The 25,945-nt window shown below is 42.6% G+C and overlaps 1 protein-coding gene across 1 annotated transcript; it reads right to left on the bottom strand.

Annotated features, from left to right (window-relative positions):
- Positions 1–4,331: 4,331 nt before the first annotated feature.
- Positions 4,332–5,855, bottom strand: LOC119655205. Its single transcript, XM_038060977.1, has 2 exons — positions 4,495–5,855; positions 4,332–4,435 (listed from the first exon to the last, which is right to left on the bottom strand). Exons 1-2 carry the CDS (start codon positions 5,692–5,694, stop codon positions 4,352–4,354), a joined length of 1,284 nt encoding a protein of 427 aa, XP_037916905.1. The 5' UTR covers positions 5,695–5,855; the 3' UTR covers positions 4,332–4,351.
- Between the last annotated feature and the right edge of the window lie 20,090 nt (positions 5,856–25,945).

Here is a 25,945-nt window from a genome sequence, read left to right as displayed (position 1 = left end):
AAATATAAGCCGTTCACGCCCCTACGCCCTCTACAGAGGAGACTGCAGAGTCGGAGAAGGATACCTTCTACGAGGCAGTTGAACGGACTCTCGAAGCCTGTCCCAAGTATGATTTTGATATCATTCAACAGTCAAGTAGGGACGGAGGCCGTACCAATGATAACGGACATACATGGGCCTCTCTAGAGGGGAGAGTGAGCCATTGACAATACAGAACTCGGTATTATCTATAAGGGGAAATGGATCCGGTAATACCCGCAGCTAACATATGCCCTGGAGATGAAGCATCAACAAATGATCTTCACAACCATCTGAACAGCATTATCATTGGCACGGCCACAAACATACTTGGCAGAAGTCGGAAGAAAAGTCTGAACGGCTGGTTTGGTGATGAATGTAAGCTAGCAATGGAACAGAAGAATGCTGCATACCGAGTAATGTTGCATTATTAAAGAGCTCGAGCACGCGCAGAGACCTATAAAGAACTCCGGCGGGCGGAGAAGCGCCTATGAAGTCCGGGAGAACCAACAGGCCTGTCAGCTCGAAAAGTACAGGGAGCAACCGCACCAGGCGCGGATGTTTTAGCAACAAGTCAGCAGGATGAAGCCTTACACATTTCAATGCTTATCCTGTTGAGACAAACGCGGAAATCTGAATTCCGATGGAATGGACATATTGGAGCGCTGGGTTGAGTATTTTGTTGAACTGGTCAACAAAAAAGATATCGGCGAGTTGGAGGTCCCGCCAACTGAAGACGACGGACAAATGCTGCCACCACAAAGCATAGAAGAAACAGTCCGTGCGAGCCACCGGCTTAAAAATCATAAATCGCCAGTTTCCGATGGAATTACAGCCGAATTGGTTAAATATTGAGGCGACCAATTACACCAGGTGGTTCATCAACTGATGCTCAATGATGCCTCAATCGATGTGGGACAGCGAATCAATGCCTGATGACTGGGAAAGGGGCATTATCTGTCTCATACATAAAAAGAGGGACATTATAGAGATATCACGTTCCTGAGTACTATTTATAAGACATTCTCCGCTATCTTACTAGGTTGGACAGCCCCATACGTCCAGAACATCATTGGCCCATTCAAAGAGGCTTCACTCCAGGCAAGTCAGCAACAGGTCAGATTTTCTCTGTGCGGCAAGCGATGGAAAAACTGTTGGAATATGAACATCAGTTGCACCACTTCTTCATCGATTTTAAAGCCGCCTATGATATCATAGTCAGGGTAAAACTGTACACGGTCATGAGAGAATTCGGTATCCCGACGAAATTGATAAGACTGACTAGGCTGACCCTGACCAATGTGCGAGGTCAGATAAAAGCAGCAGGATCACTCTCAAGACCATTCGACATCAACAATGGTCTACGACAAGGGGATGCCCTATCATACGTCCTCTTTAACCTGGCCCTCGAGAAAATGATCCGTGATGCTGAGGTAAATGCAAGAGGTACGATCCTCTTCAAGTCCACCCAACTACGAATCAACCAACAACATCAAACCGCACTGGTCAAACACAAACACGAACAAGAATAAGGATAGGAGAATACAAATTTGAGACCATTGACAATTTCTCCTATCTAGGGTCAAAAATCACAACCGATAACAGCTACGATGATGAAATCTGCGCACGGTTGTTGTCAGCCAACAGAGCCTATTTCAGCTTACAAAGATTGATAAGACTGACCCTGACCAATGTGCGAGGCCAGATAAAAGCAACAGGATCACTCAACAACGGTCTACGACAAGAGGATGCCCTATCATGCGTCCTCTTCTACCTGGCCGTGGAGAAAGTGACCCAGCGAGTGGCATATGCTAACGATATTGGCATTATGGGAAGAACAACCCAAGATGTATAGTTTACCTTCATCCAGACCAAGCAGGCGCTGCGAAATCTCGGGCAGCACATTAAAGAAAGCAGAACGAAGTATATGTTGGTAACGTCAGCGCCGAAAACGAGAGAACCGACAACATCGAATCGCGCTGGTCAAACGAAAACAATAAAGATAGGGGCTACAACTTTGAGACCGTTGAAAATTTCTCGTATCGAGGGTCGAAAATCGCAACCGATAACAGCTATGACGGTGAAATCCGCGCCCGTTTGTTGGCAGAAAACAGAACCTATTTCAGCTTACAAAAAGTCTGTGCAAGACTATGATCTTGCTAGTCCTTATGTACTCCTCGGAAACTTGGGTTCTTAGCAAAAAAATGCGAACTCTTAGCAGCGTTCGAGAGAAGAATCCTCTGAAAAATGTTTGGCCCCCTATATTAGGATGGACGATTCCGTAGCCCACATAACGGCGAAGTCTATGAGCGATACCGCGACCATTTGGTTGTGGATAAAATCTGGCTCAACATATTCGGTGGCGGGTCACTTAATCCATATGGATAAGCATGATCCAGCCGGGAAAGTCCATAAGTGCAACATCTATTGTAGAAAGAGAAGACGAGGCAGACCCTGTCTGAGATAGAGCGATGGCGTAGGTCAGGACGCCAGACAGCCATTAGGGATATCGAAATGGTGGACCTCGGCACAAAACCGGGATGTCTGGAGTGCCTTATTAAGGCAGGCCTAGACCGGATACCGGTTGTTGCGCCGTTGATGATGATGATTACCTCATCCATTACCTCAGCATTACCGTCGCCCCTTGAAAATTGGGAAAGCCGAATGACAAACAATAGAGGGTAAGTCCTTACTGAAACCTTTAAATCTTACAATCTAAGTTGAATCCGTGTTCGTCTTTCGTGGTAGAGAGCTAGTTTCGATCGTCAACCTGTCATACTCAGTTTTTTATTCGATAAAGGATTTGTCTAGGAACTAAGTGAGCGAGGCGACACAAGAATATTTTCCTCGATACTGAAAACGGAAGAGGCGTTATTCTAAATTAAAAATATTGGTATAGTTAGCCACCATTGCTTTTGAGGAGATGGTATTTCGGAAAACTTTTATTGACGGTCATGACCCGAAAGGGGAGGCAGACAGAGAAGGTGAGCTACTCGTGACAGCATGTAATAACTGCACCATGTGACACTGCAGCTCCATGAAAGCGCAGGAGAAGAGATCAAACTACTGGTGGAACCTGGAAAGCTCAAAATTTGGATTGAATTTTGGTCTTGCGTAGAAATTTTACTAAAGAAGTGGAAGATATGTGAAATAGCCTTAAGAAGGCCATAAAAAACCAAACCGAATTGTGATAGGCAACTGTACTTAAGGGCTGCCTCCAAGGTTGTTATGAGCGACAAAACTTACCATAAACGACTTGCCCACTTGTGTTGCAAATAAATACAATTGACCTTAATTAACGGGTCAACATTACGCCTTTTCGAGCTCTAGCGCTACCGAGAGGGGAACTACGGGAGATGTTAAGGTTGGCAAGGTTATATGATTTGGTGGAGTTCCGAACGGAGCTGTCAAGTGACTGTAAAGGGTAAGCCCGAATGATTCATAACCATGGTTGAATGGCGCATGATGAGGGGATTATTTGTCATCCATAAAAAGTTGTTCTCACTACTAAAGCCGCAAATCAACGCCTGGCATTCCCTATTCATATAACCCGACATGTCAGTCTTCTAGATACTATGAGAAAGATGTTGGAAGCAGTGGTATACAGAAGGCAGCTTCAGATCACCGAGCAAGTGAATCAATTCAGTGGGGTGGTTTTCGGCATGGTACCGTTTTGGCACTCCTTTTATGCAACACTAACCCTAGAGTTCCAAAGGATAGATCGTTCATTCAAAGCACTTCGCGGAAGTAGAATTGTTTCGAAGTGAAGACATTCATACAATGAAATGATTATGAACTAGACCTGGCCGAGTAAAAGAGAGAATCTTTATTTTCAATCGCAGGAAAACTGTATTGGTGGTTGATGGTCATGTAGTCGTTTTAAAATCCATCGAGAGAGTGATGATCGATGCAATCTGAACTTCAAAAGGTAACCAGATTATAGGCAAGAGAAGGCCATAATTGCAGGCTGTTTATCGCAGATGTGGTGAAATCTATTCTCTACTCTATTTGGTGGGTCCATTGGGCTATGCTGGGAACGGAAGGAGGCTGAGTTTGATATGCAGGCCAATCCATGAAAGAGAGCAGGAGACTGAACTACGCCCTTAACATAAGCATCGTCTGCTACAATCTAATGGAGGGGAAACTTAAGTGAGAGGCAAAGTGGGATGCGTACAGTCGCAACGATAACTACCAAATAACTACCAGAAGTTCCAAGAACTGAAGCAAGTACTGAAAACCGTTGTCTTGTTTCACACTCCTTATTTTGGACCTGATTATCCTGAAAATTGTCGACAAAACGAAAGACTTTCAACAAATGTTAATGAATGGGTATTTATTCGCTCTTATAAGAAAACCAACATTTAACTTCAAATGATAATTCCAAGAATTTCTTGTGTTTCAAATAGTTGTCCGAACTCTGAAAAGGATAATATTTTTAATAAATTTTATCATGTCAAGTCAGATGAGAATACTTACGGTGATCGTCTCCTCCATTTTAGAATCCCATACATACACCTTCAGCCGACTGGAATTCACACTCGTTTTCTTAGCTTTAACCAGGTGCTCATACAACGAGTTACTGAACTGCCTGCAATGTCTTAAATCCAAAACGCGAAGATCCTGGACCGTTTTCACAAGTTGACCAATTGCTTCTTCCGTAACATTTCTACATCCTGAAATGTTAACTTCTTGCAACTTAGAACAATTCCTGCAAATGTCCAGCAAGACCCGATCGGATAGATCCGCATCCGAAATGATAGATACTTGGTGCAATTGCTTCAAGTCCAAAATCCCATCATGTTCGTATTTCTTGCCGAACTTAGAACGGTAAATGTCCAGTTTCCGAATAGATTCTGCATGTTGCGTTGCGAGAACACCAAGGAAATTCGTGGATTTGTGAGGCTTTTGACAGTGCCAGATGATGCAGACCGATCGAAGTTTGGGTAGACAAGCTAGAGTGTCAATATCCCCATTTTCGTAGCAATGGCTTATTATTAGATCCTCCATCTCATTTTGAGTTTCGATTATGACTTGAAACACGCGTTCATCAAATTGATTGCATTCAGCGATATTCAAACTCCTTAACTTAGTTGCGCGGCAAATGTGCATAAGATTTCGCGGTTCGAAATTGTCGCACCCCCGAATATTTAGGACCTTAAGTTTCTTCAACTTATCCAGGTGAAGTCCAGTAATGTCTCCATTCTGCTCTATGTTGAGGACTTCAATTTCAGGGAGGGTGCTAATGAGATGACAGTGATGATCGAATAGTTCACGGCCGTGACAATGGACGATTTTAATTCCTCTTGCAGCCATGAAAACTAACTTCATTATTTTATAGTTGACGTAGAACGGGAAGTTGAAGTGCACTTCTGTAATATTGTAGCAATTCTGTGGAACCAGGTACGAAAGTCCTGATACTTCATCGAAAATCGGGAATGGCATGTATATTTTCTTTATCGCAGGACCATATTCAGTGAAAATTTCGGCTGCCTTCGTCGGGGGTAGGCGGGAGTAGATGTAGTTAAAATTGAAAATTTTCTTTGCAATTAATCTATCGATTATGAATTTAAAACGAGGAGATAGTAGTCCTATATTAAGTTGATCCACCGTATCCAGGAGACAGAAAATATGCTCCAAACAGTGCTCGTTAAGATCGAGGAGTCGTGTTGACTCCATTGCAGACTATTACTGAACTGGGAAGTTGAAAAAGGGAAATAACCACTAGTCGAAACACACAGGATAAAAACACTTGCGTCGCTGCACGAGTATGAAGTGAACTCTACTAAACCTGGCACACGTCTGATAACAACGAACAATACGACCGAAATACTGTATTGATTGATATTTTCTTACCTATCTAGGATCTAAATTAATAAAATATCTACTGCCAGGGCAGGCAAAATCTTCTGCAGTGCTACTATTAGGGAATCAGTTCGTTTTTATTACTTAAACCTCAAAGTAGCAGATGTTACAGGTAGGCTAGAACATATCTATTTCGCCTTAAGAGTTTATTTTGTTATCTCTAAACAAAAGATGCATTATTTCAGGCAAGGTAGATTTTAAAACCAGCAACAAGGCTATTAAGAATTCATTTTGCTGGCTACCTGGAAGCTATTTTCCTCGCTAGAAGTTTGCCTGGTCCCTCTAAAATAACTTATTATGTGTGTATCTCCAATATATGATCTCCTTAATGGAATAAAATTGCAGTAATCTGTCTTCTAAACCTGATTTGGAAAATGGAATGTCTGTGGAAGTCTCCTTATTGTGACTAGCTATACAACTACATACGAAAATTTATTCAGAACCCGGTCATATCAATACCAAAATCAATTAGAATTTCACGTAATATAAAATTTACTTACGTTCTGGCTATGGGTCAATAAACAACCCTCACCTAACAAACATTTATTAATTTTTTTCCAATACTACTCCCTTACTATGAAAAAGCGATTCTACGAATTCCAGAAAAGTGCGATTATTACAGATAAATGAACCGAGAACTATTCAACCCTGATAACTGCTGCAAACGGCATTGGAAGGTGTAATCTCGTAGAAACCCAGCTCAACGTTGACTATACAGTTCCACTTTCAGAAACAGTTTCTTGAAAGTCTACCATTTTTGTTCTGAACATTTTTTTTAAATCATTTTTATTTAGAACAAGGCATGGCGAGGCTCACCATGCTTCCGATTCAGCCATACACCTAAGTTGCAGCCCATCTTCCTATAGTTTCATTTTGCCAAGAGAGTTGCCACTTATCTAGAGTGCATTGCCGTTCTTCACGAGCACTTCAACCACCCCCTTTGGCTCTTCTCCTCTGCGCATTTAAATGGCTATACGCTCCTTAGTAAAAAGGGCAACGGGGATCATTCCCGCGATCACCACCACGACCGGTTCAGAGACAATGCAGTACGCAGACGTCACCCACAAAGCTCCTCGTCTCTGTACTTGCACGAGACGCATACGATATACCCGCTTGCTAAGAGTGTCAGCCCATACTTCTGCGCCGTAGAGCAGGCTTTTTTTTTGTTTTGTGCGTACACGGAGGTGGAAAATCTTAGGAAGACACGTCCGCCGCAGCTCTGCCGCCCGAACGCCAGAATTACAGCGGGCGCGTGTGCGATTCACACCCACTAAAAACCACCCCCGGTCTCTCCAGTCCCAGCCCCGCGGGACCACCATTAAGGTATTACTTCGCGGGGTAGGTTTGCCCTTAGGCACTCATCCTTTTCCTATTTGCAACTTTCCTCCTTCTTTGTTCCTTCAGCAACTCCTCCTGCATTTGGATGATTGCGGAGCCAACCGCAAGCCACTTCTCCTCGGACTCCAGCATCTCAGTAACCAAGCCCTCCGGGTTCCCGCTCCTGTCCAGCACCTGGTTTAAGCTCCTTCTCTCCATCGCAAATCGTGGGCAGTGAAACATCACATGCTCTGGATCCTCCGGTATGCCATCGCATCTGGGACAGTTCGGAGAATCATCCAACCCAAAGCGGTGCAGATACTCCCTGTAGCAACCACCGTGTCCCGTGAGGAACTGGGTAATGTGGTAGTTGGTCTCCCCATGTTTTCGCTCAAGGCACACCCTAATGTTGGGAATAAGCCTGTGCGTCCACCGACCTTTCGTAGACTCGTCCCGTCTGCGTTGCCAGAGATCAAGCGACTCTGACCTTGCCGCATTTCTACGCTGTGCATGCCCCTCCATACGTCTTGCATTGTACAGGACACTCATTTCTTTGGCCAGGATGTCAACCGGGATCATGCCTGCCACCACCAATACTGCCTCATCTGATGTGGTTCTAAAAGCACTGCAAACCCTCAAAGCCATCCGCGGGTAAACCGAGTTCACCTGCTTTCGTCTCTGAGAGTTTGCAAGTGCCTCTGCCCACACAGGCGATGAGTAGAGCAGGATGGGGCGCACCACTCCGACTAGCACCAACCTCCGGCAATGTTTCGATCCACCAATATTTGGCAACATTTTTGCAAGTGCCGTGGTGGCACCGGCTGCCTTTTGGCATGCATACTCTAGGTGTTCCCTAAAACGCAATTTGGTGTCAATTATTACCCCCAGGTATTTAATAGCCGGCTTTGATACGACCGTATGTCCACCGACCTCCACTTTCACAGTCTTATTTTTTCTGCGGTTCGTTATTAAGACCGCTTCCGTTTTCGCATCCGCCAAGGTCAGCCCGGCCTTTTCTAGCCAGGACTTTACCGCTCTCACTGTTTCCGTTGCGTAAACCTCCTCATCTTCTGGGCATTTTGCTGCAACAACCACAGCTAGGTCATCAGCAAAGCCGACAATCGTAGTCCCCTCTGGGACGGGAAGAGCAAGCACCCCATTATACATGATATTCCACAACAGGGGACCAAGTACCGATCCCTGTGGTACCCCGGCCGTGACAATGTACTCTTTGGGGCCCTCATCCGTCCCGTACCAGAGAGTCCTCTCTGAGAGGTAGTTTTCCACCAAATTCGCTAAGTATCTGGGGACACCTATGTCAGCCAACGCCCCTTTAATTCTATTCCAGTTGGCCGAGTTGAATGTGTTTTTCACATCCAACGCCACCACGGCACAGCAGCCGCCAGAAATCAGTGCACCTTTTGCAAGGTTTACCGCCTTGCCAATTGCGTCCACCGTATAGTGGGCGCGTCGGAAACCAAACTGGCGTTCCGACAAACCATTGCTGGCTTCGACGATGAGCAGGAGTCTGTTGTAGATGACTCTCTCCATCATCTTCCCCATTGTATCCAACAGGCAGATAGGACGATACGACGCTGGGTTTCCAGGTGGCTTGCCAGGCTTCGGAAGCAACACCAACTTTTGCTGTTTCCACTGGGCAGGGAATATTCCTTCTTTTAGGCACGCCTCGAAGGTGTTGGCGAAAAGGTCGGGCCTAGTCTTCACTGCCAGTTTCAAAGCTTGGTTGGGGATGCCATCCAAACCTGGGGCCTTATTGTCACCGAACCTACCACATATTTCCCGCAGCTCCTCCACAGTTATAGGCGGTATTATGCCGTCATTTAGCTGGACAAAAATTTGCCTTTCCCTATTTTGGTGGTGAGGGAACAAAGCGGTAACAATCTGTTTCAGGAGGCGCGGACAGGTCACCTGGGGTGATTTCCGCAGCCTTTTCATCATCACTCTGTAAGCTTCGCCCCAAGGGTTTATGTCGGCATGGTCGCACAGCTGTTTGAAGCAGTTCTTTTTGCTTCTCCGAATGGCTTCCTTTAGGCGGCCACGCAATTGCTTGTGTGCCTCCTCTCGACCGTCGCCACCGGGTTTTCCCCTGAGCCTCTGGCAAAGCCTCCTTGGCCGAAAACATGCGGCTCGCAAACTTACGATTTCGTTGTTCCACCAGTAGTTGGGTCGTAGAGCAGGCTAGACTGCGTTGAACTCATTAGGAGGCGTCACCTGCTAGAAGTAGGACCCCTAATATTTGCCATAGCCTACTTAACCCCGAAACTCCAGGCTTGTTCGCTGCTACTTTGGTTTACTCAAAAAATTCATCTGTGTGTCAAGAGTCAGTCTAAGGTGCTGCACCGTTAGTTTTGACTCTATTATCCACTCGCTGAACGATATGCGACGCAGGGTCGTAATTCTCTTTTCAGTCGAGATGACTGCCTCGGTTTTTTCCAGTGTAAGCTTGAAACCATGAGCAGTCATCCATCCGATTACTAGCCGCATCAACATGTAAGTTTGCTTTGCGCCTTTTTGACAGTAGGTCCAGTAACAAGCGCGGCGTCATCATCTGCATAACCGACCAGGCACGACTCTTCTGGCATGTCGAATTTAAGTAGTCTATCGTAGGAAGCGTTCCAGAGGTGCGGCCCGAGGATGTATCCCTAAGTTGCCTCCGACGTGATCCCCATCCTGCTCTCTTTCTGGAAAGTATTGTCTAGTGTGCCTAGAATGCCTTTCCATCTTATGGAATTAAAGGCGTTTTTGACGTCAAGAGTTACGAGGAGCATCACCCGTCGGGCTCGGGGCCGTGTGTCTCCGCTCGACGAACGGCATCCACAACCTGCATGACAGCATCAACTGTGGATCTCTCTGCTCTAAAACCGAACTGCTGTGGGGATAAGTCTCCGGCAGCGGGCGTTGCTTCAGCAAGCCTACTTCTAATGAGCTTTTCGAGCACTTTTCCAACAGTGTCAAGCATACAAAGTGGGAGATATTCCAGTTGCTGATCAGTGCAAGCCTTGCCACCTTCCAGCGAGAAAGGAAAATGTCCTCTTTCAGGCAAGCGTTAAATGCGCCCAACAGTAGGTTTGGCCGATGTTGGAACACCAGTTTGTATACCTCCGCTGGGATACCATCGAGTTCTGGCGCCTTCTCGTTTTACATAGAGAGGACTACCTCTTCCAACTTTTTTAATGTGAAAAGTGGACACACTTCAAGAGCATCGATGGATGTTTTGAGGGAACACTTTCCAGAGCGCCTTATCTCAATTAGTGGCGATTTGGAATGGCCGGCACGCTCTCCCGATCTGTCCCCTTGTGATTTTTTTCTATGGGGTTTTTTGAAATCCCGTGTTTATGTGAACCGTCCAAGAACCCTACGAGATTTGAAGACCAACATCCAAGAAGAAATTGCCAACATAACACCTGCTATGCTAACAAGAGTCATGACAAACGCCAGAAATCGGTTTACGCAATGTATGGAGAATGGGGGACGTCACCTAACAGATTTGATCTTCAAAATAATGTAAATAAAAACTTTAGACATGTACCTACATTATAAAAAATAAATAAATATTTTCCGATGCATACAATAGTTTTTATTGAGTTTTGAAAAAAGGAAGTTATGCTGCCGCACCCTGTAGTATAGTTTTCTCCGAAGGGAAAAGTGAAAAGTGAAGAACTTCGTCTGGTTGTTCACGAGAAGGTTTTTGGTCGCTGCGCTCTTTGTTTTTGAGGAGTATCTTTCTGATTTCTTAGCGAGGAAGTCCTTGGTGACCGAATTTGAAATGGAGCTTTGCGTAGCCCTAAAATTGTTGAGTGATATTCGACGACAAGAATTCAAGAAATTATGGCACTCACCTGCCTTCTCCGGGGTATTTGTGGCGGTTGCAATCGCACAAAGTATCTGCTTCCGCGGTGCGGACATCGGGCGGTTGGGGCTGGTTCTACCGTATGTCGATTTGATGGTTGCCACAAGGGGGAGAGGTTGGCCATTTCAATCTACAAATTGAGTCCTCTACGGACTTGTTTTTACTAAGAGCCCTTCTAGTTAGGCTCGAATGTATGCATACTTGAAGAGTTTTTCGACTGACAGCGAATCTCTGGCTTATCTGCTTGTCTGCCACCTTCTCGTCTCAATGCAGATTCGCATTGATGAACAGTCCTTTTGAAGGCTGTGTTATCGCACCTTAAAAAGTAAATTAATTTTCTCAGAATAAATCCCCGCACAATTTTTTTCTAGAATATATTGTATTTGAACCTTCTCAATTTCTGAGTTTCGTCAGTCAGCCATTCGAAAATTTCATTTGGGAATACCTTTGTCTGTATTCCTTTAAAATGCTTGTAGAAAACTTTACATTGTTAAAGCGCCGATTGTCGAATCGCTCCCCACATGCAACCTAATTTCATTTATCTCTTATTTGACGAAGGCAATTCACCACCCAATTATGGTTTCAATACCATTTTAAACGATACAATTCTAACCACTCCAACACCTTGTGACCATTGTACATTTGTCATTTCCATACAACACCATTGACGAGCTGATGTTTCCAAATGATTCCATGACAATGATTCCGGAGAAGGGTCAAGTGCGGCCGGTGAAGGGTCTCCCATCAAGGTGTACGAATCAACATGCATTGTAGGAATGATTTGCTCCCCTTTCGGTATCATCAAATCAACGAGAAATTTAATAAACCCAACAACCGGAAGATGGATTACACTTCCCCAGAGAAAGGGAGTCGGTACGATGGGGTTACAATTGTTTAACTCAATTATGGTCACATTGGACATAATTGAGCGTGACAGCATTGCAACTCGTTTGTATGGTCGATTTGTCGTCGCCCGGTGGAGCTCTAATCAGCTTACAATGGACGCCGGTATACCGGCCGAAGGCGACGAAAGAAAAATGATTTCCATTTGGACACATGTGAAATACTTATTTAGCCACTGGCTTCCTGTCCCATGTGTGATAGTTTCTATGCAGGGAGTAGTGAGGGCATGAGACCCTTGCTCTAATTCTGATGGGCCGACACCGTGCTTTAGCGATTAAAAGGGTAAGTAACACAGCTCCAATAAGCCAGGGAAATATGCCCTGGGATACTTAGGAATGGGGCCGACAAAAAAATCTCGCTTTAAGGGTAAAAGTTGAATTGAAGTTCTTTTGAAGCGTCAAATTATACATAAGATATGAATGGAGTCTTTTCAATCAGAAACAACTGTGGAACATGCATCAACCAAAATCAATTGGGGAAGATCAGCATTTGCGCACGTTCCAAATAAGAGCACGTTTCGACTCCAAAAGGTAAGGCCAAGCAAATCAATCCCCCTAACAACATATTCCACATATCAAGTCAATCTAGCCAAAATATAGACAACTCTGCTACTCGATAGGTTCGTGATCTTAATTTTAGCACCACCACTACTGCCATTTTCCCCCGACATCATTTAGAAGCTATGTCGGTCGTTTGATTTTCTGCTGACGAAAAACGTGCAAATTGCCGCTAAATCCGGGAATGTCATTAAAATCTGAACTCGAAAAAAATTGAATATTATTAACGAGAGTTTGTAAATTACTAAAACACTCAGAATTTCCGTGAAAGAGTTTGTTTTGTGTGTTGATGGTCTAGTGATAGACTATTTACATTTGCTATGAAATTGTAAGTAGCTGGTGTTTTGGTTGTATAACATGCGTAATCTGTAGTGACAACTTCTTGGGAACGCCTAGATTCGTTACGCAGTGAAATGACAAGTGTCTACAAAATCAATGGAATCATGAATGGATGGAAAATACTATGAGCGTCATATTGTGGGAAAACCAGAAACATGCGGATAACCCCCGAATGGTATGCATATTTTGAAACTTTCAGCATGAGTAGACACTTTTTCTAATTTCGGCAAATTTGGTGTCCCAATGGACTATAAAAATGATTCGTGAAGTGTTCGTTATATTAAAGGAAGCATTTCTTTGCATGGTTTCAACTTCTTTCTATTTACCTATATTTTCCTTTCATGGGAGATTATAATCCAGGTATTTTCTTTGTGAGCCGGCAACCTCCTTAGACTAACCTCCCCCGGTGGCTGCTCATTTCGTGCGACCTCAGTTCTTTTCCATCGTGCATATTTTATACCTACAAATAGTCTTAACCGTCTTTGCCGAGGTTGAATTCTCGATTCGATACGGCCATCTTGCGTCTAATTTTCTAATAGACCTACCAAAAAAACCTCTGTAGAAGTGGAACACCCTAAGCTAAGAAAACACTTCAGTTAGTCCAACATACATGCCTGAATGCCTACAGAGGCAGTCTAATATTTGATAGGTAAATAGGGGGAAGGGATGGGCGACCGAATTGAACGTCATTGTAATGGTGATTGTGCTTGTCACAACACAGAAGAAGCAGCGCATCAACGATAACAGGATTGACACATAGTCAGCCTCTGAATTCAGGATTGACAACTACTTGAAGGAGATGGGAAGTACCATTTTCGATTTCTCTTCTGGAGGAACAGTCAATAACCACATGTTACGGTGACTAGCCAATTCATCCACAAGAGGAGGAACCTCATCGGATACGGTTAAGAACCCTGGTGAATTGTGAATGTGGATGAGAAGTCGACCGTTGACGTCCTTCGCAGGATCATCGAAAGAGTTCCGGCCACATGCAAGCTCTTTTGTGATGCGGTACACTTCAACCCTTTCAATTTACCGATCAGTTTCCACAATTCGGTGGTCAGCCAGATTTTATGACACCCTTTCGAGACTTGGTCAACGACTTGTGTAGCACCCAAGAAAAGACTATGCCTCATTTTTGGAAACTATCCAACTGAAAAATTTGAAAAAATTATGGAATTCTGATGCAATTGTTTGGAATCTTAAAATACATCCAATTGCGAAATCTGTTGAAATAAACGAAACATGGACTGGTAACCACGATGGAGCCTAAAATCTGGGAAAAGCCTGCTAAAGCAATGCCAGCAGCTTTACCGCCAAACGCTATCTTCACCTCTACGGGGTGACCGCTGGGAGTTTATTCTTAACATGGAAATGCTGCACACGGAGAAGGATGAAGGGGAATCTCCCGCGCCTAAAAACGGGACAAACTGTACCAACTGGTCCTCAAGATTGGGGGCTGGGTAGGGCTGATAATCCTACACGAAAACAATTTGCCACGAAATCACAAAAGGAACCTCGAACTGGATGCATTTTACAACGACGAATCCGGCAACGAAAACGGATTAACGATTTGCGCATTTTCTCATGGAACGTGTGCTCCCAATACAGATCGAATTCTGACTAGAATCTAGCCGATACCATCGGTTTCCTGGAGAAGAGTGGCCATCCAGTAAACCATATACTCGGAGTAGGTTTCCTAACCAGCCAATAAATGAAACCTTCTGTTATCAGCTTTAAAAGCATATGCAAAAGGCTGTGCACTCTGCGATTGTGAGGCAAATTTCAAAATATAAGTGTCATTAACGTTCACGCCCCTACAGAGGAGACTGGAGGAGTCGGAGATGGATACCTTTCAAGAGGTAGAACGGACCCTCGAAGCCTGTTTCAAGTAAGATATCAAAATCATACTTGACGATTATAACAGTCAACTTAGGTCGAAACCCGTATTTGGGCAACACGTTGGCCCGCATAGCTTACATAAAAACATGGATTCTTTAGTATGGTCTCCCAGGTTTCACCAGTGTATTCCAGGCGGAAGTACTGGCGATATTGGAAGTCTGTCGATGGCTGGAGCGTGATTCGAGCCCCAAGCGTAACGTAGCCATTCTGACCGACAGCCAAGCGGCCATCAAGGCCTTGTACTCAACGACGACATCTTCCCGGTTGGTGGGGCAGTGCAGAGACACAACCATCTGGGCGGCACGCTCAAGATCACTCTCCTCTGGGTTCCCGGGCATAGGAACATAGAAGGGAATGAGCGGGCTGACGGATTGGCCAGGCAAGGCTCTGCTCTTGGCAGTCCCTGGGGGAGCACAGTCGGTGTTCCGCTGGCGGCTGTCGGGGGCCGAGTCTACTCGCACTACCTAGTAGCCGCGGGCCTGAGATGGCGAAGGCTTACAAGCTGTGCCAAATCAAGGAGAATTTGGCCCGCTTATAACATAGCCCGATCACGAGAGCTCCTGTGCCAGACGCGTGTAAATGCACTCAAGATTACGGCGGTCTGCACGGGGCACTGGCCCATAGGGGACCATGCCGCTAGGCTCGGCTTACCCTACAACTCGCATTGCCGAAGCTGCGGAGAAGGAAGGGAAACCCTCATGCACTTTCTCTGCGATTGCCCGGCTCTGGCTCGAGTCAGGCTGCGGACACTGGGTAAACGATTCTTTGGGGACCTCAGTGAGATTTCTAGTTTCAGGGTCGGAGAGCTGCTTTCCTTCGTGAATGCTACGGGCTGGCTCTGAAGATCCGAGCCAGCTGGACTCCGCTTCCCTGTTCCTATAACAACAGTCACGGTCTTAGGAGTTTGTGGCATCAAAACGGCGCACCAAAGCGCTAATTGGGCTCCTCGGAGCGGCCACTGATACCTACCTACCTACCCTACCTTTAGTTAGCAGTATCGCACGAAATGGTTGCTGGAAGTACCTGGTTTGCGCGGAAAGCAATCCACAAACATACATGAGTCTCTCCAGATGGGACTAATTTCAACCAAATCGATCAAATGTTGATTGAACCGCGGCATCGTTAAGCCTTGAAGAATGTCTTACTTAGTAGGACCAACATAAGCTCGGATCAGTATCTCGTTGGCTTGGTGCATCAAGCTCAAACAACAACATTACCTAGAATCCCCTCTGACAATCAGGTGAGAGTTAGCACTGAAGCCATCCGTAATACAGCCCTCCGTAACACCTATCAGGGAGAAATGGATGCCGCAATATCGGCATTCATTCATACTGGAAACGAAGCATCGACAAATAATCTTCTCAATCAGATAAGGTCACAAACACATTTGGCCCCAGCCGCAAGAAAAGTCAGAACAGCTAGTTCGACGATGAATGCAAGTTAGCAACGGAACGGAAGAATGCTGTGTACCGAGTAATGTTGCATTCCTCGTATACAGACTCATCATGAACTACGTCGAGCAGAGAAGCGACTTCACAGACGGAAAAAGAAAGCCTGGGAGAACCAACATGTCTGTGAACTTCAAAAGTGCAGGGAGCAACCGGACAAAGCGCGCAAGTTTTACCAACAACTCAGCAGGATGGAGCCTTATACACCTCAATACTCATCGTGCCAAGACAAAGAGGAAAATCTGATTTCCGACGGAATGGGAGCGATGGATTGAGCATTTTGATGAATTGCTCAACAACCAAAATTTCGGCGAGTTGGAGGTTCCGCCAATCAATGCTCGAGGTGTGAGACAGCAAATCAACGCTTGATGATTGGCAACCAGGCATTATCTGTCCCATATATAAAAAGGGAGATATCACGCAGTGCAACAATTATAGAGGTATCACACCGTAAGTATAATATATACTTCGCTATCTTGTTAGTTCGGATAGCCCCCTACATCCAAAACATCATCGGCCCATATCAAAGAGGCTTTACTTCAAATAAATCAGCAACAGATGCGATTTTCTCTCTACGGTGGAAGAACTGTTCGAATACGGCCATCAGTTGCACCATCTTTTCATCAACTTTAAAGTTGCCTATAAGAGTATAGTCAGGGCGAAACTGTAAAATTCTGTATCCCGACGAAATTGATAACACTGACTAAGCTGGCACTGACCAATATGCGAGGCCAGATAAAGTAGCAGGATAAATTTCGAGGCCATTCGACATCAATAACGGTCTAAGAAAAGGATATGCTCTATCATATACTCTGTTCACCCTGGTCCTGGAAAAAGTGATCCTTGATACAGACATTAATGCTGAAGGCACCATCCTCTTCAAATCCACCCAACTACTGGCCTATGTTGACGATATCGATATCATGGGAAGAACAACCCGAGACGGACAAACTGCCTTCATCCAGATCGAGCACGCGCGAGTTATAGATCCTAGGGGATCTATGTTCAAAAAAAATAAAAGATTGGATTTAAAATTTTAAATTCGACCTTTATTCTGGCAGAGTTTCTGCCTTCCAAATTACAACTCAGCTATTGCAATGTGCGTCTACAATTTATAAGTTAATAAATTGCTTACAAAGGTTTATTGGTTCAATTAACTTTTAGCGTGTGCAAGTATTATGTTGCGCAATGGAATGTGCAAGGTGCAAATACAATGGATTTTAATTCTGTTAGCATTATATTGCAAAGTTCAATGAAATGATATAATTTATGATGGTGACCCGGTTGAGGGCACGTGTGGTGTAGGTGATGCCGTAACTCCTCCCCCCTTAGTAGGATGCAATGGCCAAAGGAATTGTATCCTAGTCGGTTCGCAAGGTGAAGATGCAGCAGGAAGTGGGTCGCTTTGGGTTGTGAGTACGATGCTGGATTTTCGATGAAGTACCATTTGAAGAGATATTATGACGACAATTATCACACAGATTGATGCTGTAGTTATGGTGAGGAAGTCTTTTTGCTTTACATAGGTAACCAGGGCATTGGCAGGTGAGTTTTTTGTAAATTGGTAGGTTCCGAGTTGTTCCAGTTGTAGCTTGTTTATGTGGGGAGATGTAAAATTTATTTGATTGAATGATGTCGGATATATATTTATTTGATCCCAGAAAGTTGTTGATTTTGATATATAGGTGATTCCGTTTACAGAAATTTGGCAATTTGTGAATCGTAGTAAAACAGTTCCTCTTATCTTGATGTTGTTTGGACCGCAGGTAGTATTTAGCACGGTATCGGGCATATTGATGAAGATAAGGTGATTGGGTTCCGCTTCGAAGATTTCTACTTCCTTATCTCGATCGTGGAGTTCGCACTGGGCTGGTTCGTTGTTGATGATTTTCGCAATACATTTTGACTGACTAACTTTCTTCCAATTTGGCGTTTGGTAGCAGTAGAATGTTCCCTCGATGTGGTTGCATTTTTCATCAAAACTTTGGATATGCTCGGTGTTAAGGATTAGGTAGGGTTTCTTTCGGATTATTTTTGTTCCGTGGATAGGTAGAGGAATAACATGGAAGAGTGTGTAGGATTCTCTCAGGGTAAAGGGGATTCTAATGTTAAAAATGATATTCGTTCCATTTGAGTAGGCTTGTAGACTTAATAACTCGTAAATATGTTCTATTGTCGTAATGTTGATATTCTGATTTTCAAATGTATGATTTATCTCTGCTAATTCGTGAGGGTTTAGTATCATTTTCGGAATTATATTGAGTTTCGCTAGGACAATTGCTTCAGCGATGCCTGTGATATGTTCATTCAGTAAATCGATGTTATAATTAATTTGATTCAAATATTGCGAATATTTGAAAATTTTATAATCATTTCTGATTTGGTTCTGGGAATTGTCGGTCAAATATTTGAGGTACCTAGTGATTACTTCTTGTTGTTGATTAATATGTTTTGTTATGTTTCTAAATCGTTCAATCATTTGTGTATTCAATTTTGTTTGTTGACTAAATTCCGATTTCAAACTATTTTCATTGCCTAATATAATATCAATTTGCCTATTAATTCTCTCGGCGTCGCTAGCGTCTAAGTTGCCAGTGATTCCTTTAATGATGGTACCCAGTCCATTTATCAATCCCCTTTTTGTCCGTTTGCGAGGTATTATGGATAAGAGTTTGTTATTAACTTCCTTGAGTTTGCTTCCCGTAATTTTCAATGATTCCGATAGTTCAGTAATATTGTCGAAAGTCCTAAGTGAGTCAGTTATTCTATCAATGTTTTCTTTGTACTCGTCTAGCCGTATTATGTGTATTAGGTCACTGCATGATGTAAACAAACGTGCGTCGCCAAGTTTTATTGGTAAAAGTCCGTTCCTATTGGTCAGGTCCTGCAAGTCTATTTTCTGTCCGAGTGTTGCAAGAAGTTGCCTGAAATTTCCGTCTTTTTTTAATTTTTGCTTTATGGGTTTTTTTATTGTTATTAGTCAAAATATTATAGTAATGTGATTGTCCTTTTTTACTTTCTGACGTGAAAACCTACGAGTTAGTTTATTTCTCCTACATTCCCTGCGATAGATTATGGATCCCTCATTAACAGTTTCGGGGTCATTTCTATTCATATTTAATTTCTCTAGTTTCTTCCTTGATACTTCTTCTAGTTTTGTTTTGATCTCTGGATAGAGTTTATCTCGAAATTCCCTAAGCCTTTCTAAGTACTCATGCAGGTTGTTATGTTTTATATTTTTATTGAATTTATACGTCCTTCCGTAAAATAATTCGAAAGGGGTATACTTAGTGGATGAATGTATCGCATTGTTATATGTTGTTATGACTTCATTCAGGATATCTTCGGGATCTTTGTCCCGGTGGTTATGGTATATTATTCTGTATGTTTCAGTTATGGTTGAATTAAGTCTCTCAACAGGGGCATTGTTACTTGTTTGTTGAAACGAGGTGATATGGTGATTAATATCATATTGTTTACAGAATTCTGTAAATATTGAGGAGGTAAATTCCGTTCCTTGATCGGTGACAAAGGTTATAATGTTTTCAGGTACGCCGTGAAGGCTAATAAAATGTCTCAGTGATTTAATGATCGCCAGGCTATTTCGAGCAACCAGCATATAAGCTGCAGCAAATTTGGAGAATTTGTCAATTAATGTAAGAACATATTTTTTGTCGATTGTATAAATATCTATGTGCAATGTTTCAAGGGGTTTCTTGGGAGCTTCTGAAAATTGAAATTTCGGTTTTTGAGGATTCCTATCATACTTTAAGGTTTGACATTGTTCGCAGTTGTTGATTACTTGGGTGATCTTGCTTTTCATGTAAGGGAAGTAGCATTCCCTTTTTAGGTGGGCAAGTGTTTCGTTTATCCCGCGATGGTTATTTTTTGTATGATAGTTACGAATGAGGGTGTCTTGTTCGTCGCTTTCTGCTATTTCGTCTAGTAATTCCATACATCGAACAAGTTTGAAATTGCTAGAATGTGAGAAGTGTTTTGAGTATACCTCCTGAATGATTCTAAAGGTTTCATCTGAGCTTAAAATTGCTGTTAATCGATTGGGAGGAATAAATTTTTTAAAAATTTCGATAATCGTCGGTTCCGTGAATTCCTGCATACGAATTGTTCGCCGTTGCTTATTTCTGAAGGGCATTTTTAATGTTGTTTGTGACCTTCTATTTGAAGTGTCAAGTACAAGTTGGAGCGAAAATTCGTTGAGAGGTTGTTCGGAAATGGGAATACCAGTGTCCAAGTTCTCCTCTGCAGAATGTACAGTTGTCCCTCTAGTACCTTGCAATGATTCGTTTGCGTTGTCGATGTTTTCGTTGATGTTAATTTCGACCTTATTTTGTGGGAGTTTAATTCGACTCAACGCGTCGGCGTTGCTATTTTGAGTGCCCTTTTTATAGACTACTTCATAGTCGTACTCTTCTAGTTTTAATCGCCAACGTATTAGCCTCGAATTCGGGTCCTTCAAACTCATCATCCATGTGAGCGGTTTGTGGTCGGTTACAATCTTAAATTTCTGGCCGAACAAATATGGCCGAAAGTATTTTGTGGCCCATACTATGGCCAAAAATTCTTTTTCGATGGTAGAATAGTTAATCTCCGAATCGGTCAGTGTTCTGCTAGCATAGCAAATTGGCTTATCGCTGCCGATAGGTCCTTGGGATAAAATGGCGCCAATTGCATAGTTGCTAGCATCCGTTGTTAAGACGAAGGGTTTGCTGAAATCAGGATGTTGCAAAAGTGGATCATTCATCAGAATATCTTTGCAGCACTTGAATGCCGCTAAATAACGGTTATTCAGTTCTATAATCCGCCCCTTTTTCAAGCATTCTGTTAAGGGTTTGGTTAGTTTCGCGAAGTCCTTAATGAACTTGCGGTAATATCCCAATAACCCAAGAAAAGATTTTATTTCCTTTGTTGTTCTTGGAATTGGGAAGTTCATTATAGCTTGAACCTTATCAGGGTTGGGCCTGATTCCATTTGTCGTGACGAGATGTCCGAGGAAAGCGATTTCCTTTTTTAGAAATTCTGATTTATCCAGCTGTACCTTGAGGTTAGCTGTTCGTAACTTGTGGAACACTTTTTTGAGATTTTCTATGTGTTCTTGCAACGAGGTGGAGAAAATAATTATGTCATCCAAATAGACAAGACAAATAGACAAGGATACCTATCGCTAATTGTTTTATCGTTTAATTTGCGGTAATCTATCACAAGCCGCCACTTTTTTAAGGTTTTGTGTGAAACAAAACCTTATTAGAATCGAGACGGTGTCTGTCTGTCCGTCTGTCCGTCTGTCTGTCTGTCTGTCTGTCTGTCTGTCTGTCTGTCTGTCGGTCACACCCGATTTATTCGGAAACGGCTAGACCGATTGTCACGAAAATTGGTAAAAGTATGTAATCTGGTGTTCCCTTTACATGCAGTAAGTGGCGCCATCTTGTGTTAAGTTTAAGGGGGGGCTCCCCGTACATGTGAATGGAAGGTGCAAATTTTTTTTTCACAGAATGTAGCCATGTAGGGTATCAAATGAAAGGTCTCAATTAGTACTTTTCGAATCTGGTTCAATATTTGATATTAGATGAAACATAGGGGAGTGAGGGTTCAAAATATGACCCACAAAAAGTGTAACAGGTCTCGTTCTCAGAACCTATCCAACCTAAAAATCTGAAAAAAATTACAGTGATGCATCTCTACGAAATCTAGGCCTCAAAATATATCCGGTTCAGATATCTGCACAAATAAAGTTAATAATAGTATATTTCCACATTTTAGAAATTTACCCGGCACCCCCCTTATGTTCATCCCAGAAGTACAAAATTTACCAAGCGTGTAATGAAGAACATAGTGCACAGTTTGGTCAAGTTTGAAGAAAATCCAACTATTATTAACAAAGTTATAGAGGTTGAAACTTCACAATTTTTTGTGAATTTCGTGGACTCTATAACCTGCATGACGTCATCATGACATATCAATTCAATACCACAACGAAATGAGTTCTTATGAATTGGGTCGCAGAGAATTATTTTGTTTTAGTTTTTTAGTTATTTGTCAGCCAGACATGTGTGTATGTAGGTATATAATATATGCGTGCTAATGAACTTTGCAGGTAGTGTCTAATCCAAAGAAGTAAGTCGGAAACATGGGTACGAATTTATATACGTGCATATATGTGTACAGTATTCGGTAATAGGCAGTTTGTTTGTTTAGGGTGAGTGTGATATCTATGGCTGTAATATGTACGCATGTCTCGTAGTTAGGAAAAATATGAAGGATTATGTTGGATTTGTAGCTATATACGGACAGAAAAATGTGCGTTGAAGTTTCTTACATAAGATGAACACAAAACCTTTATACCCGAAGCGCGAGCTTCCGGTATTCCGACTTGTTTCCACTTGCGTCCGATTTTTTCGGCACAATCCAAACAGGGGAACTCCATGGTGAATAACTAGGCCGTATTATGCCTTGTTCAAGCATGCTCGATATTTGCTTGCGGACCTCCTGTTTATGGACAAATCTATACGATTTCGTATATATGGGGGTGTCGTCAACTACCCTTATTCGATGTTTCACCTGGTTAGTGAAACTTAAATTTTGGTCTTCACGATGGAAGATATCATCGTATTCTCGGCAGACCTTAAAAAGTTCTTTCTTCTCTTCCGGATTTAGATGAGAGGTCCGAAGTAGTTCGATGATATCCTTTGACATGGAAGAATTCCAATTTTCGGCTTCGTAACTTACGTTTAGGTTGTTTATTTGCTCGTAATTGCGGGAAAGACACTCTGCCCTTAAGGGGTGTTCAAGGAAAAGAGATTGTTCTAAATTCGATGTGTTTGCTATTTCGATCATAGCATGCCAGTCGAGAGCAGCGTATAGTCCCTCAGAAATTATAAGTTCAGGGGTTACTTTAATGGATTTAATGTAAATGTCACCAGTCTCTACATCAACTGGAAGTTTGACGATTTGTTTTGATCGGGGTGGTACAATATATCTTTGAGATGTAAAATTAGGTTTAAAATTCAGAGGGATTGATGCGTTTTTGGTTATAAGTAAATTATTACTTAAATCAATTTTCCCACCGATCTCACTTAGAATGTCTACTCCGATTAAACCGTCGAAGTATCCGTGAAATTTGAAGATTAAAAATCTTGCGGATCCTGGTTGATTAAATTCGAGAAAATATGGAAGTGTAATTTCTTTGTTTATTTTGTGTTTAGCAAGGACAGTAGTAATAGAGGTTGGACTTATTAGTTTAATGTCAGGTGGGTTTATTAATTCCGGATTGATGAATGAAGATGATGCGCCGGTGTCTATTAAAAATTTTAATGGTTGTCCGTAAGGGGATGATATATTAATATATGGAAGTGTGTTTCCATGTTTGTTGATGTCTAGGTATCCAATTGGTCGTTGGAGGCACTGAATGGAAAATTTCCATCATCGACTTCAACGTTGTAGACCTGCGCATTGTTGTTATTCTCATTGAGGAGCTGTGGGTCCTCAGGTGGATTGAATTCTGGAAGTGAAACCTCATCTTGGAAATTTTGTCCGTAAAACTGATCCGTGTAATAAGGTTGGTTAACCGGATTATTTGTTTGTGCAAAATTTGGATCAGTGTCTGGTGCATCAGGGGTATAGCCTGGTATTGCGACATTAAATAACTCCTCTGAGATAAAGTTTGGAGGTCTCGTTGCTCTGAAAAAATTATTTTGAGGCTGTCTAGGTTGAGGTTGGTTCGCTCTGAAATTACCAGAGCTAATGTCCATCGGCTCGGGTTTAGCAAGGTGTGCATTACCTGGTCTCGTGGATACGTTTTGACCTGATTGGAACTTAGGTTGAACACTTTGGAACGGATTTGGTCTTTGTTGAAAATTTAGGTTGCCTCCTTGGGTAAGATATGGCCTTTGCGGAAACTGATTGCCCCATTGTGAGGGTTGAAAGTTTGTTTGGTGAAAACCTGGTCTCGGCTGTGGAGGGTAGTATGAATGATTGGGTCTGAATGGTTGAACTGGGAAACTCGGCGAGATAATTTGTGGAAACTTCAAATTTTGTTTAGTCGGTAGCAACTGTTTTGGTTTAGAGTTAGGCATAGACATCAAATTTAAGTTTTGTTTATTAGACTCCGATTTCGTGTAGAATATATTTTGCTCTTTTATGCAATATGCATAAGCGGTAGCTAACGTCTCCGGTTTCATGGCCCGTATGGTTGAAACTAAGGGTTCTCTTAGCCCAGAAAGAAACGTGTTAAGGGACATTTCCGCGAAGAGCGCCTTTTTAGCGGTTATCACATTGTTATCACTCTCATGAATATTCACATGATTATTCATACTTGAAAGTAATTCAACTATTTCACTATAGAACTTCTGAATTGAATCATTAGTTTGCTTTAGATTATGAAGGTCTCTTATAAGAGATGTCTCATTTCTCTTATCGGCATAGTGCAAAATGAGGTTCTCTTTGATTTGATCCCAATTTAGTGAGGTCCCGTACATGTTGAGGATTTCATTAGCATCTCCAACTATCTTATTCCTTATGGCTCTCAATAGTAATTGCCCATAAGGTGTCCCACTCGTTACTTGAATGAGAGATAGGATTTCATCGACATTGTCGAGGAAATCAAATAACAATCTAGGGTTCCCATCAAATTTTGGGAGGTCCTTGATTGCATCTGGAACTCTTAATGAATTGACCACGTCTACGGAGGACACAGTATTCTGGTTAGCACTTGCGCTTGGGTTCGACATTTCCTTAGCCACAGAATTATTATCAATATTATTATCGCGAGATACAATTGATGTACTGAATGAATTTATCACTTTTGTTGTGCAGTTTTCAGTTTCACTAGGTAAATTTTCACAACTTAAACTACGGTTATTAAGCCTATTTCTAAAAGATTTATGGAGCGTGGAATAGGGCCGAAATGAAGGAGATTTTTTGGATTGGGAGTACAGAGGCATTAATCCAAAGTTGACTTACGTGAAAAATACAGCAACCTTGAACATCCTTGTTGCTAAGCTCGTTCTGTGTGTTTTGCTCTTGTAGCGATGTTCTCTCGCTGAGCCTGCTTCCGCCACGATATTCCTTCGTCACTTGCACTAACACTTCGAAAAGTATCCGTAACCGTGGGCGATTTCTTTTCGCCAACCGATAACCCGTCGGAATTAGACGATTTTAGAAAAACTTTCCGCACGAACTCACAAAACTCGCAAAATCTCCTCCGCCCTTACTTTGCAGACTGCGCCAGTTATAGATCCTAGGGGATCTATGTTTAAAAAAAAATAAAAGATTGGATTTAAAATTTTAAATTCGACCTTTATTCTGGCAGAGTTTCTGCCTTCCAAATTACAACTCAGCTATTGCAATGTGCGTCTACAATTTATAAGTTAATAAATTGCTTACAAAGGTTGATTGGTTCAATTAACTTTTAGCGTGTGCAAGTATTATGTTGCGCAATGGAATGTGCAAGGTGCAAATACAATGGATTTTAATTCTGTTAGCATTATATTGCAAAGTTCAATGAAATGATATAATTTATGATGGTGACCCGGTTGAGGGCACGTGTGGTGTAGGTGATGCCGTAACTCGCGCGGCGCAAGATCTTGGGCTACACATTAATGAAGGCAAGACCAAGTACATGGTGGCAACGTCAGCGCCAAAAAGCAAAGAACCAAAAGAGAACAATGGAAATAGGAGACCGCAACTTTCAGGCTGGTGAAAATTTCTCCTAT

The sequence above is a fragment of the Hermetia illucens genome, chromosome 4 (genome assembly GCF_905115235.1).
Source record: "Hermetia illucens chromosome 4, iHerIll2.2.curated.20191125, whole genome shotgun sequence".
In the NCBI taxonomy this organism is placed as follows: domain Eukaryota; kingdom Metazoa; phylum Arthropoda; class Insecta; order Diptera; family Stratiomyidae; genus Hermetia; species Hermetia illucens.
Note: the sequence above shows the minus strand (reverse complement) of the source record. Positions and strands in the feature narration are given on the sequence as shown.